The 15718-nt window shown below is 40.6% G+C and overlaps 2 protein-coding genes across 3 annotated transcripts; both read right to left on the bottom strand.

The window, feature by feature from the left end:
* Positions 1-2729: 2729 nt before the first annotated feature.
* LOC112561669 (multiple epidermal growth factor-like domains protein 6) lies at positions 2730-10431 on the bottom strand. Of its 2 annotated transcripts, XM_025234273.1 has the most exons (6): positions 7108-10431; positions 6449-6664; positions 5504-5644; positions 5110-5241; positions 3784-3997; positions 2730-3545 (listed from the first exon to the last, which is right to left on the bottom strand). In XM_025234273.1, the coding sequence occupies exons 2-6, from the start codon at positions 6528-6530 to the stop codon at positions 3338-3340; spliced, it is 777 nt and encodes a 258-aa protein (XP_025090058.1). In that variant the 5' UTR covers positions 6531-6664; positions 7108-10431; the 3' UTR covers positions 2730-3337. The 2 variants fall into 2 exon arrangements, with proteins under 2 accessions (XP_025090058.1, XP_025090059.1); XM_025234274.1 differs by lacking the exon at positions 7108-10431 and having other exon boundaries at positions 6449-6924.
* A 169-nt stretch (positions 10432-10600) lies between these two features.
* LOC112561668 (thioredoxin-related transmembrane protein 2-like) lies at positions 10601-15312 on the bottom strand. The gene is made up of 8 exons (XM_025234272.1): positions 15138-15312; positions 13827-13887; positions 13241-13354; positions 12863-12939; positions 12585-12691; positions 11879-11944; positions 11188-11314; positions 10601-10728 (listed from the first exon to the last, which is right to left on the bottom strand). Exons 1-8 carry the CDS (start codon positions 15273-15275, stop codon positions 10615-10617), a joined length of 804 nt encoding a protein of 267 aa, XP_025090057.1. The 5' UTR covers positions 15276-15312; the 3' UTR covers positions 10601-10614.
* Between the last annotated feature and the right edge of the window lie 406 nt (positions 15313-15718).

Here is a 15718-nt window from a genome sequence, read left to right as displayed (position 1 = left end):
ATTGAGTTGCTTCGCCAGATCCTGTCCAGCCTGGACATTGCGGATGTTGCCATACCAATCCTGATACGGATCTCTGCTGTACAGCAACCATCTCTAGTCAGGGTGGCACCCAAGTACTTTAAGCTGTTGACCTCCTCCAGTTTCTGGCCGTTCATGACGATGTTGTTGCTGCTGTCGGTGGTGGAAATAATCATTACTTTGCTTTCTTCTGAGCTTATTTCCATGCCATAGGCCCCCGCTCGCCTGGAGAGTCTGTCCGTCAAATCCTGAAGTTCGTTGTTACTGCCTGCCATGAGGTCAATGTCATCTGCAAAGCGGAGGTTGCACAGGGGTCTGCCACCAATGGAGATTGAGGTATGGTGGTTGTGGAGGGTTTCTTGCATGATTTTTTCAAGGAAGATGTTAAAAAGGATGGGAGAGAGTAGGCACCCTTGACGGACCCCGATCGTCATCGCGAAGAACTCGCCTAGCTGGTTGTTGAGTAGTACCGCGCTGGAGGCGTTCTTGTAGAGTGCTGCTACCATCTGGATCAGTCCCTCCTCTATGTTGAATGATCTCATGACCTGCCAGAGTCCATCGTGCCAGACACGATCAAAAGCTTTTTTGAAATCGATGAAGTTATGGTATAGTTCACGTTGATGCTCCAGGTGTTTTTCTATCATAACACGGCAGTTAAAGATCTGTTCTACCGTGCTTCTTCCAGCCCTGAAGCCAGCCTGTTCTTCTGCCAGCAGTTCCTCTGCAATAGGTTTTAAGCGGTTGAAGATGATTCTGAGCATTACTTTGCTTGGGTGACTTATCAGACTGATGGTTCTGTAGTTCTGGCACTGCTTCAGGTTCCCTTTCTTAGGGAGTGGGATGATGATAGACTGAGCCCATTCTACTGGCCATTTCTTTTCTTCCCATATCTTTTGACACAGTGTGGTGAAGGCTTTGGTTGTTGCGTCTCCTCCATGCTTCAGCAGCTCAGCAGGTACATTGTCCACACCAGGTGACTTTCCTCCCTTCAGACTGTGCATAGCTTCTCTCACCTCATCAGTGAGGACTGGCAGGTCTTCAGCCTCTCTTGTCCCAGTCTGGTGATGCTGGAGAATGCTGGTGTCTGGTTCGATCTTGTAGTTATACAAGTCTTGGCAGTATTCAGTCCAACGACTTAGTACAGCAGCGTTTTCCGTAAGGAGCTGTCCGGCGCTGTCTTCGATGACTGGCTGGTCGCTGCTGAGTCTTGGTGAGGGCCTTCAGTGTTTCATATGCCTTCTTGCTGTCTCCGCTTGCCATGCCTACTTCCACGCTGCAACACTGGTCTTCGATCCAATCTTCTTTTGCCTCCTTCATCCTTGTTCTGATCTTCTGGTTGACAAGTCTGTACTTGTCTGCTGACGTCGGGTCTCGACCTCTCCCTTTCTTCAAGGCTCTCCTTACGTCGCAAAGATCAAGGATGTCGTCTGTTACCCAGGGTTGTTTGCGCTTCCTCTGCTTCCCCAGCACTTCGTCTGCAGTAGAGAGTAGCACCTCTTTGATACTTCCAGCAAGGGCGTCTATGTCGCAGTCTATAGTAGCCAGGGCTGCAAATTTGCCCCCCACCTGGGCCTGGAAGATCCTCTCTGTTTCCGGATCTTTGAGCTTCTCAAGGTTGAATCGGATGCGAGGGCTCTTATTGTTGTCACGTCCCAACTTCAGTTTCAACCTGAGGCTAGTGAGGACGAGGTTGTGGTCGCTGCCTATGTCAGCGCCAGGAAAGGACCTCGTTTGTGCTTTGTTGATGCTTGATTTGAAACGCTGAGGCAGCAAGATGAAGTCAATCTGGTTATGGACCAGACCTCCCGGCGAATGCCACGTTACAGTTCTTGACTTCTTGTGCGGGTGGAGGGTGTTGGCAATGGTGAGACGGTGACTCTGAGCGAATTCTAGTAGCCGTAGGCCTCTTGCGGTGTTGCCTAGGCCAAACTTGCCGACTGTTCCTGCCCATTGTTGGTAAGCGTCAGGGCCGATCGTAGCATTCCAGTCGCCAAGGACAATCAAGATGTCTTTCTTCGGAGTTTTCTTGATGATGTTGTCCAGCTCCTCGTAGAATTCCTCAACCTCATCATCTTCGTGTTCTGATGTTGGGGCGTACACTTGTATAATGGTGATGTTGTGCGGTCGAGCAGAGATTCGGATGGAGATAAGTCTGCTAGAGACTGGGGTGCAGCTGATGACAGTTCCAGCCACCTCCTTCCTGACAATGAAAGCGACACCACGTTCATGCTTGGTTTCGTCTCCGCTGAACCAGAGCTTGTGGCCTTCATCTGTAGTTGACTCCCCGAAACCAGTCCATCGGACTTCCGCAAGTCCCACTATGTCCCAGCGGTAACGCTGTAACTCGTGTGTGAGTTCTTTCACTTTGCCGCATTGATAGAGTGTGCGAACATTCCATGTTCCGATAGTAGTCCCTTGTGTAGGCAGCTTGATTGTAGACTTGGGTGTAGACTTGGTTCCAGTAGCACACTTGTCGCCCCCTCCCTGGAGACCACCAGAGGGGTGCGCGGTCGTTGGTGATCCGGGCCTCGACCGATCCGGCATGTTGCTTCTATTCTGTTTTGCTACCATAAGTCCTTTCAGTGGGCTTTGGCGAACTTGGTGGCGCCCATCTCCTCTCCAAGTATTTTATTGACGTGCATAAGAACACGTCAGCCCCTCACAGCGTTTGGCCCGCCAGCAGAAGCGGTTACCGGGGTGTAGCCAGGTTAAGGACCTGGAGCCAGCTGTGAGAGGAGTGCCATGTGAGGACCAGTGCTCCCGTCTGTCCCAGGGGACACTGCTGCCGGAAAGTCAAAGGTGCGACCTCTACATAGACACCCTAGACACAGGGGAAGGCACTTCACATATGACATAAAATGACGTAAAATAATGTGACGTCAGAACAAAATGACGGTACTCCAAGCCAAAGGTCAGCGACTACACGCAATATGAGCACAATCCGCAGGCCTAATATCAAACATATCATATAAGCCGGAATGCAGTTCATAGCAAATATATCTGCACATAGCACATCCAACAGACGACACCAGTCCTACGGAACGACGAATGACCCTAGCACACACAAAAGTTCACCGATCCAACGGACATGAAGCTTACTGACTGCGCCGCCGATCGCCAAGTCAGAAGGTTGACAAAGAATTGCAAAAAAATTGCAGTCACCAAAGCGAAAAGGCACTACACTCCACACACACGATGGCAGGCCCATCAAAATCATACACAAGCACAAGTCCAACACCAGGAGGATGTCAGATAAAACAAAAAAATACAACAGAGCTCTGTCCCCTCTAGCCAGTTGGGCCAGGGGACGTCACTCTATTCACCATGCACCATACAGGTCTCTAAATAAAGCCATTCTTCTTGTGTCATGTTCCTGATCAAATTGGTTAATAATAATTCTCTCACAACTCCGCCCTCCAAAAAGCCGGTTACACGCCTTCCACCTATTTTTCTGGTAGAGAGGTCTGCCTTGATCAATGCGACCATTAAATCTTGGTGGTATTAGAGCAGGACCGCTATCGCGAACTCTGCAACAACAGCAACAACAAATCATTCATCAATCATCATTGTCATCAAAATTAGTTGCGATTTTAGTGAAAGTGTATCTGTGAATGTATGGCATGCCAAGTTATATAACAGCTGGATAGGAGACTGGGAATATAGTCTGAGCTCGAAGAAGGGTTGGAGAGAGGAAAACAAGTAGAGACAGAGAAAGAACACGATCTGGCTCAATGCATACTCGTATCAGTCGGCAGTACAACATACCCGTTATCAATACAGCGTTTGTTAGCGGAAAGTTGTATTTCTCTCCCCAAGACCATTACGCCCATCGTCCGACACGACCTGTATGCCACATACAGACAGGTCCCGTTGATGGGGTTACAGCGCCGTTTGGACCCGTTGAGGGTGTAGTTGACGGCCATACAGTAGCTGGAGCACCAGTATTTACACCCGGGACCAAAGCGGTTCTTCGGGCACCCTGGGGAGGGGGAAGACAAACAACAGTGAATATATTGTGAACAAAAATGAACGCTGTAAAGTTTGAGGTTTCTATTTGATTACAAACACATGCAAGCTATCGGTGTGCAGAAAGCATAGAAATATTCGAATAAATTAATCGAGCATTTGGATTCTTCCAAGTCAGCTACCTCTTTCTGCTTCTCTCGTTAGACAGGCGTTTAGAATTTTAAAAACCTATATATATATATATCTTCTAACCTCTTTTTTTTTGTTTCTCTTACAAGAACTGAATCTAAAAATAGTTTTTTAAACTGTCGATATGTTTATTTTCACGTTAATGCGAGTTCCCCCAGTAACCGGATGAATATGGATCAGGAACAAAGGTAAGTTTGTAGGTAGGAATCATATGACTCCTTAACCGACAAATGTTGAAATACACAGAAAATAAAGAAAAAAGGGGAGAGTGATTGAAAAAAGATTGAAATCTACATTAAGAAATATTTTTAAAATTAATTTTTAGTCTGTTTATTTGTAGGGTCAGAGTTCTGTTTATGTTTGGCTTTCTCCGATTTAGGGCTTATGCCATGGCGTCCATAGCAACCTATGTAAATATATGTCATGAGCACTTAGAAACGAAAGTTGTTCCCGGTAATGCCTCAAAATGCCTGTGTTCTGTAAGAATTTATTTTACCAGTAACAACAAGGAAACAGTAGCTTGATCAACTGTTATAATTCAGTGGTATTACCTACCTATTTATTTATTGATTTTGGTTTTTCTTTTAATGCCGACATGCAGTGAGTAAATGTCTCGCGCGTATCCATCCAAGTCTGCACTGTTAAGAATTTTACAACCGTCTTCTGGTCTTCGTCTGCTCTTAAATTTACTTTTTTCGTAGAGGTAATAACAATCAAGTTATGCTTACAGAAGTTCCATAGGTTTTGACTCGCGATTATAGTTCAGTAATCAGCAGAGTTGAGACCGAGGCCACGGAAAATTCATAACGGTAGGTAGGTCAAAGTGTTCATCATCATCAAGACAACATCGTCGTTGTCGCGGCTGTTGTAAGATCACTGACAGAAAGGGGAAAGGGAGATAACAAGTTACAGACAGGAGACGTAACTGCTACTCACTCTCCATGCACCACTTCCCCATCCTGCCGCTTTCGCAGGATTCGTAGTCGCACCCGGCGGCACTGCAGCCCCCGAAACAGCCGTCTGGACATGTCTTAGTACATCCGCTCCCGAACCGTCCTATCGGACACCCTTCACATACAAACGAATGTCACAAGCAACTTGATTTCAATGTTACAGACTTTTTCGCCAAAAATGAACAAATAACAATAACAAATGCATAACTGCATAACACACAGACAACACAAGAAAATCACACACACACATGCACACTAAATTTGTATCTTGCCCACCAGCGCGTGCGTATGTGCAATCGCGCGCGATTTTCCTCTGTTGTCTGTGTGTTTGTTGTGTGCATGAAAGAAAGAGATAATGTGTTTTATGATCAACTTACTCTGAAGACATTTCTCGCCCATAAAATCCTCTTCACACATCCTGTCGTAGCATGTTCCGTTTTTCCGAAAGCAGCCGCCGTCGTTGATACACCAACCACATTGGTACTGACAGTCCACACCCCACAGACCCGTTCTGCACTCTGAAATCATCACCATCATCCTTGCCTAATGGAAATGCCAACGCCATCGAAACCATACTTACCCCTTTGCCAAATATCAGGCCATACATAACTCAAGAATCGACATTTCACAACTGCATTCTGTCTTTAAAGTACCTAAAGATGAACAACCTCAACGAAATACGGAACAGAGGGAAAATGTGTATACATATAAAACATATACTGTATATTCTAAATATATTCTTATTTATCTCTAACGGCAGGGAGAAGTACTAGCTCACTGAAGTAGTAGCAGAATGCTAACAGCTTTCCATCCATAACACACAAGGTTTCAGATGACCAGCTAAATCGTTTATAATTTTCGGACTAATGTGAAAATTAAAGTCATCCACCATTATCCTATAACAATAAAATTATTGGAGGGTGGTGGTCGACGGACAAAAGTATACAACAATGCACACTCATTAATATCGCCGTGATCTTGACCCCTATGTCAAGAAAATCGGCATTTATCGGTGTTATTTTATAAGCATATAAACCTGTGTGGCATTTGATCACGAGATATCCGTTTGCTCGTGTCTGCTTTATTGCTCATTGTCTTACCAAACATAACTGATGCAAAATTAGGCAACAAGAAACTAAACTCTTTACTTTTTAAGGCTTGACTCCAAATCATTTTGTCATCAGATACTTTTTGACCTTTTCGTGACTGGGAACTCGATCTTTCACGTGACATGCACGTTGCATCCCATTGGCTGCCATGTCTCTTGTGAAAATAGGGGAGAGAGCGGGGAGAGAGAAAAAGAATTAATTAAATGTTCATACCTTCCATGGGAGCAGTCGTGGTCGACGGGATCATGAAGCAGAGAATTAAGAGCTGGAGTAGTGTCACGCTCTGCAGCCTCATTTTGGTGTGCACTTCTGTCCCGAGTCAGACTTCTAACGAGAGTGTAAATGAGAGACAGGTCGATGAAAGGTCGAAGGTCAGCAATTATGTAGCAGAGGCAAAGTCAATCCGGAGCTTAGCTATGGATGCGGGTCCTGTAATTAGAAAGAAGCACAGACCTTAGAGTTAGGGTGACAATTAAGTTAGACATCTTCATCTTGCGCAGGACCCACAACTGTTTGCGGAAAGTTTGCTAAGAGAAAATCCTTGGGTTTGAGTTGTTCTGTGGAACATAGCTAAGAGCCAGGACCGACATTTGTAAAGGTGGTTGTGTGGTTGTTTTTGCTTTTTTGTGTGTGACCGAGTCAGAAAGTGAGTGTGCGTGAGAGTGTGTGCGAGATAGAAGGAAAAGTGAAGAAAGAGAGGAAAAAACCAATGAAAAAGGCTAGAGACATTTGTGATTACAACTGACAGACTTCGACAGAAAAATACGAACCAAATTCAGTAATTAATATTACTTGTTTTCCTCTAAGACCATTACCTACCTATGTGGTAAGGTAGGTGAGAGGATGATGAAGGAAACAAAACAAATACTTACTCGTATTAAGGAAGAATAAGAGAACCGTCCAATACTCTGCCGTCTTTGGTTCTCTCAAAGATGCTTCAAGCCTGGAAGCAAATGTGAGGGAGGGGAATTATAGTCCGGCCTTTTATCCCCCAGATATCACGGTCTGATTTCGTGGTTTTTTTATTACTTTTTTTAAATTCATACAGATGTTTATCCGTCTTGAGAGTCATGCTTTTCATCACACAGTACCTGGTAGTACGTTGATAAGAGGAAGGGGTAGACATGAAGATTTCAAAATATAACAATGTCTATAAACATAAACCCAGTTTGTCTGTCTGCCATGTAACAATGTCGCCATGCTGCAACGTTAAGAACTGTTGCGCGTGGATGAGTTTCTCTGTTGAAATGAGATTCCCGCCTGCCCCACTTTCTTGTTTGTTTTTACCAGAATGTGTAAACGGTACCCTGAAAGAATAATGTCAAAATTCCTCCGACTACATTCAAGGGACGAATAATGAGACTGCCTGGTTGGCGGCCACCAGGAAAGTTGTCTCTTCAAGTTAAGTTAAATAACAAAAAATAAGAGCCAGTGAACATGCGCTGTTGTTGATAGCACAAACAATGCAACTTGTAGTCGTTTTTGCCGAAGTTGCCATAGAACGTGGTTTTGCATGCTCAATACTTACGTTTGATAAGTCTTGTAGACTTTCTACCCCATCCTCGCGTTGGTATGGTGTGTGCGCGCGTTTGTAAAGGTTCTGGATGTCTTTTGCATTTTATTTTAAACACCCTTTAGTTCTGTGCATGACTGCTATGACACACACCTACATGTATAGAGCAGCAAACTTATGAGTAAAACGTCAGCTTCTTTGCATACTACTGTGGCCTAGAAACCAGGGAGGGGAGGGGCATCATCCCCTAAAAAAAAAAAATAAAAAAATAAAAAAAATTTAAAAAAAAAACCACACACACACACACAAAGCAACCAACCAAAACAAAAAATAGTGAGGGGACAAAAATGTGAACGCCGTTCACTTTCAGTTACCTGTCACTACTGTCAGCGTTCACCCCACCCTCAAAGCCGAGCATCTTCCTATGCCACTGTACTAACATGCCCCCGAAGAGGACTTATTAGGAGTCTTTGGCCTTCTTTTACTACAATAGAATCATAATTTGTGAACCATTTTCATAGAGTTTAGATGAGCTGTTTAAGATATATAGTATATGTTTTGATTAATTTCAGTTTATTAAAAGTTCACGACCCGCGCTACTCATCTTTGAAAAACGATTTAGTGCTCAAGACTCTTTGTTCTACTGCAAGACCTTCGGAGCCAAATAGTAAACACACACACATACACATCTCGGTAACATTCTCCTTTTATTATTAACAGTCCAGACACCAATTTCTGTATTGTAAAGAGGGTATAATAATAATAAGTATGGTGCATTTCCAAAAATTTGCTCATAGCGCTTTACATAAATCATACATAGAGTAAATCATTAACAACCATACACCCATAAAACAGACTCACGCACTTCTACAACAGACACTCACTCACAAAGTACATTACAAATACACATTATGTACACTCATCAGTCATATACTTTTTCTAGCACAATGCTAAAACCAACTCTACTCAGAACAGTTGAAAAAAAAATTGAGGGTGACAAACATACGAGGAGCTTAAACAGGAACACGTGCCAGTAAGTAAACAGCACACTTTCTGTGGAGCTAAATGAGGAAGAAATAAGTTTTTACATTGATAAATGTATCTAAAATTTTTATTATTTTTTAATGTTAAAAGTCATTATCAGCAGTCAGCTGTACATATAAAATAAAATTGCAATGCTGGAAATTAACTTTCTAATAGCAAAATTACAGGAGTTTATCTTAGACAAATGCACATTTGAAATGTTTATATTTTATTAATAATAATACAAGAGGAAAAATTAACTCAAATGTGTCCACCTAGTGACCATCGATAATGATACAATCTAGACTGCAATGCCCATTAAACTTTGACCTGGAGATTTACTTACCACTCTGGAGTGAACTCATTTGGACTTTTTTTTAAAACTTCAACTGAAGCTTCTAAATAAAGTTCAAATCTGCAAGGCTGCATTCAAAATTCTGCCTTTTCATTTTCTGGGCAAAAACAAATTGCTTCTTGAACATGACAATCTTAGTAATGTTTCTTCATCTAACTAGAAAACATGCCAGATTTGCTGGACGCCGTCACAAATGCTACTTATATGTAAGGAACTCTCCAGTGTAGGAGAGTAATTTTCTTTTGCCTTTCTAATGCTGATGTTTGAAGGCTTATATCTTGAGAATTAAGCATAATTATGTACTCATATTTGGGGAATTATACTAAAATGAACTTTACCTTATCACAAAGAAAAAAATGTTGCACTTATGTTGGCCTTTAGCATGCCCACTGCGTGTGTGTGGGAAACTGTACATTTTTATTACACTTAGAGGCCTGTGCTTGATATTTACTTTGTAGTTTTTAGTAGTCTTTGCAGTTTGGACTACAGATGGACTGATCTTTATCATATCTCCTTTGTTTATAAAATGGAGGCTCTATTCATTCTGCTGGTTGAGTTCTGAGGTCTGCTTCCACTTCTTCACATCAGCACAGAACCCCCCTTCCCACTATTTCTTCCCTGTCCAGACATTTTTACTTTTTCTAAAGAGCCACACTGCAAGTTTTTTGCATAAGTGATCATCTTGCTGGGATCAAATGGGCATTCACTCCCTTTCAACATTTGCGTCTAATCTCCTCCATCTTTCAAAATGACACTGATGATGGTCTTGTTTCACAAGCTTTTCTCACAACACTACTACAACAATATTGCACTCCTTAAACGTCCACAGCTTAAATGAGTTTTGCATGATTATGTAAGTTTTATCATTTTCTTTATGAAACTATGGTACAAGATTTTTTTAAGAAGAGTCCCCCTCCTTCCCAATCTATCAGTAATAAATTTAAGTTTTTTTCCAGACTGGGAGGTCAAGGATTTATTTCTCTTAGTATTTCTCTACTCACACAATAAAAGGGGAAATTATATGGAATATCTAGGGTTCTCAAAACCATGGATGTACACATCCAGATGCAGACATGCAGTCATTTAATGAAATGGCAATGGATACCCAAGTATAAATGCCAATGCACAAGATTACTTTACATCTAAGGTGAGTTTAAGGTAATGAGTTTGCTCATGATAAGAAACATATCCCTTTCCTTGTTCACTGGCTTTCAACTGTGATATGAGATCAGTAAACTGGTCAAATCTGTCATACTTAAAACATCAGAGCAATACAATTTATATATATTCATATATTTAAAAATGTATCCGATTTTCATAGAGAAAATTGTATGTATAATACAATGCAAAATTATATTATTTACACAAAGATGCAGAATTAGTTATCATCTTAATATCTGAACACAATCAGGACAAAAAAGTTCCACAGATGTTGTGTACAAAAATGTGCAAGTTCTGAATCCCACTTTTTTTCTTTTTTTTTTTTAATCAGTTTTCTTTCTTCGCTTCTGTCATATCCTTATCTTTCCGACGGGATGGTAAGGGGTTCTTCTTGCACTGTCCATAAACTTCATTCAGCTCAAAGTCTCGAACAACATTTTCCTGGTCACACAAAGTACAACACATGGTGACATTTCAAAGCAGATAACATCTACACTGCTATCACAAAAACACAGCTGACAGTGACTATTAAATGTCTTCAAGCCTGCTTTAATCAATTTTGTGCCTTTCTTTTGCAACATTGTAAAATCCTGTCCACCATAGCTGTATTTGTGGGTGTGTGCACGCACTTGTGTGCACTCATCATAGGTATTTTGTGAGATGGAGGTGGTGCAAATGGTGCTGGAAAATGGATATATTTGAGAAAAATTCTGGTTAAAAACCAAGATCAGGTGAAATAGGAAATTTTCTTGGTTGTCATACACATAACCACACTCATATATAGCTCTTCAGTTCCCAGTAATGATATAAACTCTGTGTATGTGTGTGTGATTTTTCATCTGCATAATTGAATGCCTATGCTGGAGGACAGTAAAAGATTATTCTCAAGGCAGTGCTGACCTTTGTAAAAGGGAACTTCAATGTTGTCTTCTTGGTGCTGACAGGTCTTCGTATTTTCTCTTTGCCTTCCTGGAACAGGATAACTGTAGGAAGCTGTTTAGACCAAGTACTTGTGTTGATGCCAAATCTGGACAGAGGAACAAATAAATTTTCTTAAATCAGGAATTAAGATCGGTGTGGCTTAATCCTAATACTGACTAAAGAGTAAAGTTTATCATCTTCATTGGTACGCTCCCATGCCACACACCTGTGCACTCAAACACACAAAGGAGTGCAAAAAATGAATATCATTTTCAACTGATTATTTATAGTAAACAAAAATTACATTTACTTAGTGACTAAGCAAGAAAGTGTAAAGGGTTCAAACAGGATTTTTTATCACCTGGTTTGCACCATACCGAGTGTACAGAGATAGCTGTCTAAAAGGCATACTCAGCATGCGACAAAAGCTGTCCTGACGTTCCTGTAGTCTGTCCACCACATACTCAGTATAGTGGCCAGAGGGTTAGGGTTAGCAATATTATGTATATAATATAATAATATGTAGTCTGTCACCGCATACTCAGTGTTCCTGTCGTCTGTCACCGCATACTCGGTATTCAACGCTCTACACTAACAAGGGATTTAACTCTCTGGCCACTGTTCTGTCTTTCTGTGAACTAAATAAACATTGAAAAACTTGTCCACTAACTTGTCTGCAACCTGTTGATATCTGGAGACATCCATTTTACCAAACTTCAGGTTATCTAGTCCATACCTGCAAAAAAAAAAATTAAAGGCCAAAACCAAACAAAAATAATAAGTGAAAAAAGAATAAAGGTTTTGACTTTGTTTGCCATGAAGACAAATCATGCTCACACCTATTTAGACCTCTTACATTGTCCCTAAAACTTTGTGTCATAAACCTGTTCTGCAAATGAAAGACCAAAACCAAGCAGAAGAATAGCAAGCGTGCTGTTGAAGCACCTTCATGAAACCAAATTTAGTGTAGCATAGTATACTACAAAAGGTACAGAAAGAACGTTATACAAACTTCATATAAATGTATCTGACAGACAGCCTGAAAATATACACAAGTTTCAGTAGTTACTAACCTGACAATGGCAGGCACACATTTTAGGGCAGCACCAGTGATGTTGTTTTGATAAAAATTCTTTTAAGAGATAATTCCCTGATCAAGCATCTATTTCCCATTATATGGTTATCTCCCTTCTGCCTACATATGTATATGCATGTGTGCACAAATGTTTGTGTAAGTCAATAGTTAAAGGAGAGGTCTGTAAACTGCACGTCTTTACATTTTTCAAGAAAGCAGCTGTCCATATCTAAATAAACAAATAACTTTCAATATTAAGATATCATTTCAAGTGCAAAATGCTCAAATATTTGCAACTTACTCGGCTGAGAGCTCCGAGAAAATGGGTGCAAACGTCAAGCACTGTGGAGACCATGCAGCATAGAAGCTGACGAGCCATGTGATTCGTTTGTCTCTTTCAAGCTCCTCCTAAACATCAAGAAGAGATAAACCTTCTATGTGCATTGTTATTTGCAGTTTTTCCTCAACATATCTCCTGCACATCTCAGACATTTAAAGTTTCCAATAATAATCTGATTTGTATAAAAAGCTGTTAAATAATTCAGCAAGAAACAAGCACAAGAAAAGAAATATTACTACCTGTAAGTTTGGGCCTCGAAAATACACAATTTTTTCTGGCCCTTCATAGACTGGTTGTGGCAGAAACACAAAGTGCACTGGAAAAAAATACTCTACATAAATTGGTCATAGAAAAAATACCCATATGCAGACTGTAATGCATGCACACACAACTACTGATATACTGCATTTTATACAATGTATTTTTCTCCAAGCATTTTAGACAGTACATTTTTTTGTCACAAGCATCTTTGTTTTTCTAAAAATGACTGTTATCAGCCTATACTTTTGCCATCCCCAAATGTAAACCTCTACATATGATGCAAAATAGAAGTGCAGCAGTCCCATCCACTCTTACTGTCCAGTTGATTTACCAGCCATATATGAGAAAATACTTACACAAACACAGGCAAACATAGACAATACCCAGAGCTATGCTTTGTTTGAAGAACAGAATGAAGTTAAGTGCCTTGCCAAATGTACATGCCGTCGTCAAGTAGCTGGCTAGGTTGACTGAAAGAATAAAATCAGCAGTTATAAGACCTAATCTTGAATTTCTTAATGATTAGATATGTTTTGTTGACGACTATTCTTTCCTTTCCCTTTTTTACATTAAAAACAAATATGGATATATAAAAAAGAAAATTATGTTAAGCTAAACACTTCTACCTATAGATTATAATTCAAAATTTAAATATCTTATGGCAATTCAGCTCCCAGTTAGAAACTATTTTTAGTTTCTGATTTAAAATTTGAGAAAATGTACCCTTGCAAAAGAGATTATGCTAAAAATCAAGAACAATACCATGACTTATTAATTCTTTATATATCATGTGCCATATGTACATAAACATATACCCTTTTGATTTGCTATCATGTTTACTTTATGCTGCTTCACAATATTACAAATATGTTCAGGCTTGTTAAACACTTAGTCTTTACATATGAAAAAGGTCAATAAAATACAGTGTAATATACAGCTCACCTTGCCTTCGGTTTTTCAGCACAATGATGCATCCTAGAAAAGTTAGCCATTCCCATTCTCTCTGCATGAAGAATAAAAATAAGATATTAATCACAACTGTTGCGGGAGCGCTTTTTAGGGCAGCGTGTACTGCTGACAGTGCTTGTTCCTTCCACACCACATCCCCTTCCACCCCACACTTGGTCACGGGAGCGGTGCAGCACAAGATGGATGCAACAGCGGGTGACATAGCACCCAAACTGTCTGGTATAATTAAATAGCAGGCTACAATCAGTGCTTGCACCAGTTTACAGAAAGGCGTCTGGTCCTGCTTGGAAAGCAGTAAAACTTTGGGACTGAGCAATCGAGAAGTACCATTTTGCCTCAAGGCTTTTTAGTCCGCTGTAAAGTGGCTCATGTCACTCAACCCCTCTCTTTCCCCACCCCAGGGAGTTAGGTGCCAGGTTTTGATTGGCAGGTAGGTTAGAATAGATAAAGTAGTTGTATGTGTACATTATGTAAATAAATATATGTCTTTGAACCTACTTATCTGTGTGAGCGTGTCAGTGCAAATGAATGCTAGCGTGCCATAGTGGAAAATTCTCTTAGGGAACTTCCGTCCTCTTCCCTGGAACACCAAAAAGGAACGGACTGATTTGGCACTAAGGTAGTGTCCGAGGATGTTGGCCTTTAGCGAGGGTCAGTCCGGCTACAAAACTATTGTAAGGATATTTCCAGATGTTGAAATACACTCAAAAACACTTGGTAAAACTAGAAAAACGAAAAACACTGTTCTAATCAAATACTTCAAAAAAAGATGTTATGTAAGCCAGAGAAGATGACAAAATCTTTGGTTCTGAGATCAAGAAGATAAAATTTCTCTGAACAGTCCACAATATTTTTTTCATTAGCATCCAGATACTTGACCCAGTGTTGGCCATAAACACAACCATGAAAATCTAGAGAAAAGAAATTGAAAAGTTATCCTCGCTGTCGGGTTCCACTTAAACAATAGCGCAGCCATTGGTTTTCATTTAAGAAACACTATGCCTGCCGTTGTAACATAATCCGTATCTCTCGAACTGTCTCCCAATTATCAAATTACTTGGAACCTCGACTAGAATATGATAGACTTCAGAATTTACCATCTCAAAGTGAAACTAATAAATATTGATAAATCTACTGTTAACTCTATTATCTAAGTGACAATAAGAGAAACACCCAATAGTAGTGATAGCGCTAGTCGTTATGTACGAATCCCGTCCCAAGGACAGATTCAACAGTGTGGGTCATCACCTGTATGCCAGAAACTTAAAATCACATATATCTTACCAGCTCCAATTTACAGTCTTGAAACAAAGCATCACAGACAATAGGAGTCGTTTTTAAAATGAAAAACAGCGCTGCTAACAGCAGATTTGTAGCATAATGTAATCGAAAGAAAGGTTTCACGCTGTCTAAAACGGCCATTTCTACCGGAACGCAGGGGAGATAACTCTCAAGTACATTTATAGTTGAGTTTTGTCTTGCAAGGGGCGGGGTGGGGGGAAAATTGGGTCATTTCGCCCTAAACCAAGTCAACTCGTCCCACCTGTGTCCATTTCGTCCCAAGACCGAAAAAGTCAAATCGTCCCAGGCCCAGTTAGTGACGTCTTTGCAAATAATAAAAAATAATCATAAAGTCACAATAAAATGTTGACAAAATCTGAAATTTATAAGATTGCTTTAGAGAAAAACCATGTTTATTCACCAATATAAGACACCTCTGCATGCGGCTTTTTTTTTTATAGTAAAATAGTGGCTAAACTTATTTGTATGGTTCTATTTAAAATAGGCAGCTGAGCTTGCGTATCTGTATAGTTTGAACTCTTTTTGTAATATTTGATGTTAATAGCTACTTGCATCATCACTGA

This window comes from Pomacea canaliculata, linkage group LG4, assembly GCF_003073045.1.
Source record: "Pomacea canaliculata isolate SZHN2017 linkage group LG4, ASM307304v1, whole genome shotgun sequence".
Classification (NCBI taxonomy): domain Eukaryota; kingdom Metazoa; phylum Mollusca; class Gastropoda; order Architaenioglossa; family Ampullariidae; genus Pomacea; species Pomacea canaliculata.
Note: the sequence above shows the minus strand (reverse complement) of the source record. Positions and strands in the feature narration are given on the sequence as shown.

Coding starts and splice junctions, on each gene's coding strand:
- LOC112561669 (XM_025234273.1), bottom strand. CDS start 6,530: ATGAGGCTGCAGAGCGTGACACTACTCCAGCTCTTAATTCTCTGCTTC. Junction 5,645..6,448: donor CACGACTGCTCCCATGGAAG/GTATGAACATTT, acceptor TGATGATTTCAG/AGTGCAGAACGGGTCTGTGG. Junction 5,242..5,503: donor GGGCGAGAAATGTCTTCAGA/GTAAGTTGATCA, acceptor TTGTATGTGAAG/GGTGTCCGATAGGACGGTTC.
- LOC112561668 (XM_025234272.1), bottom strand. CDS start 15,275: ATGGCCGTTTTAGACAGCGTGAAACCTTTCTTTCGATTACATTATGCT. Junction 11,315..11,878: donor TATCAACAGGTTGCAGACAA/GTTAGTGGACAA, acceptor TCCTCTGTCCAG/ATTTGGCATCAACACAAGTA. Junction 10,729..11,187: donor TGAAGTTCCCTTTTACAAAG/GTCAGCACTGCC, acceptor TTGTGTGACCAG/GAAAATGTTGTTCGAGACTT.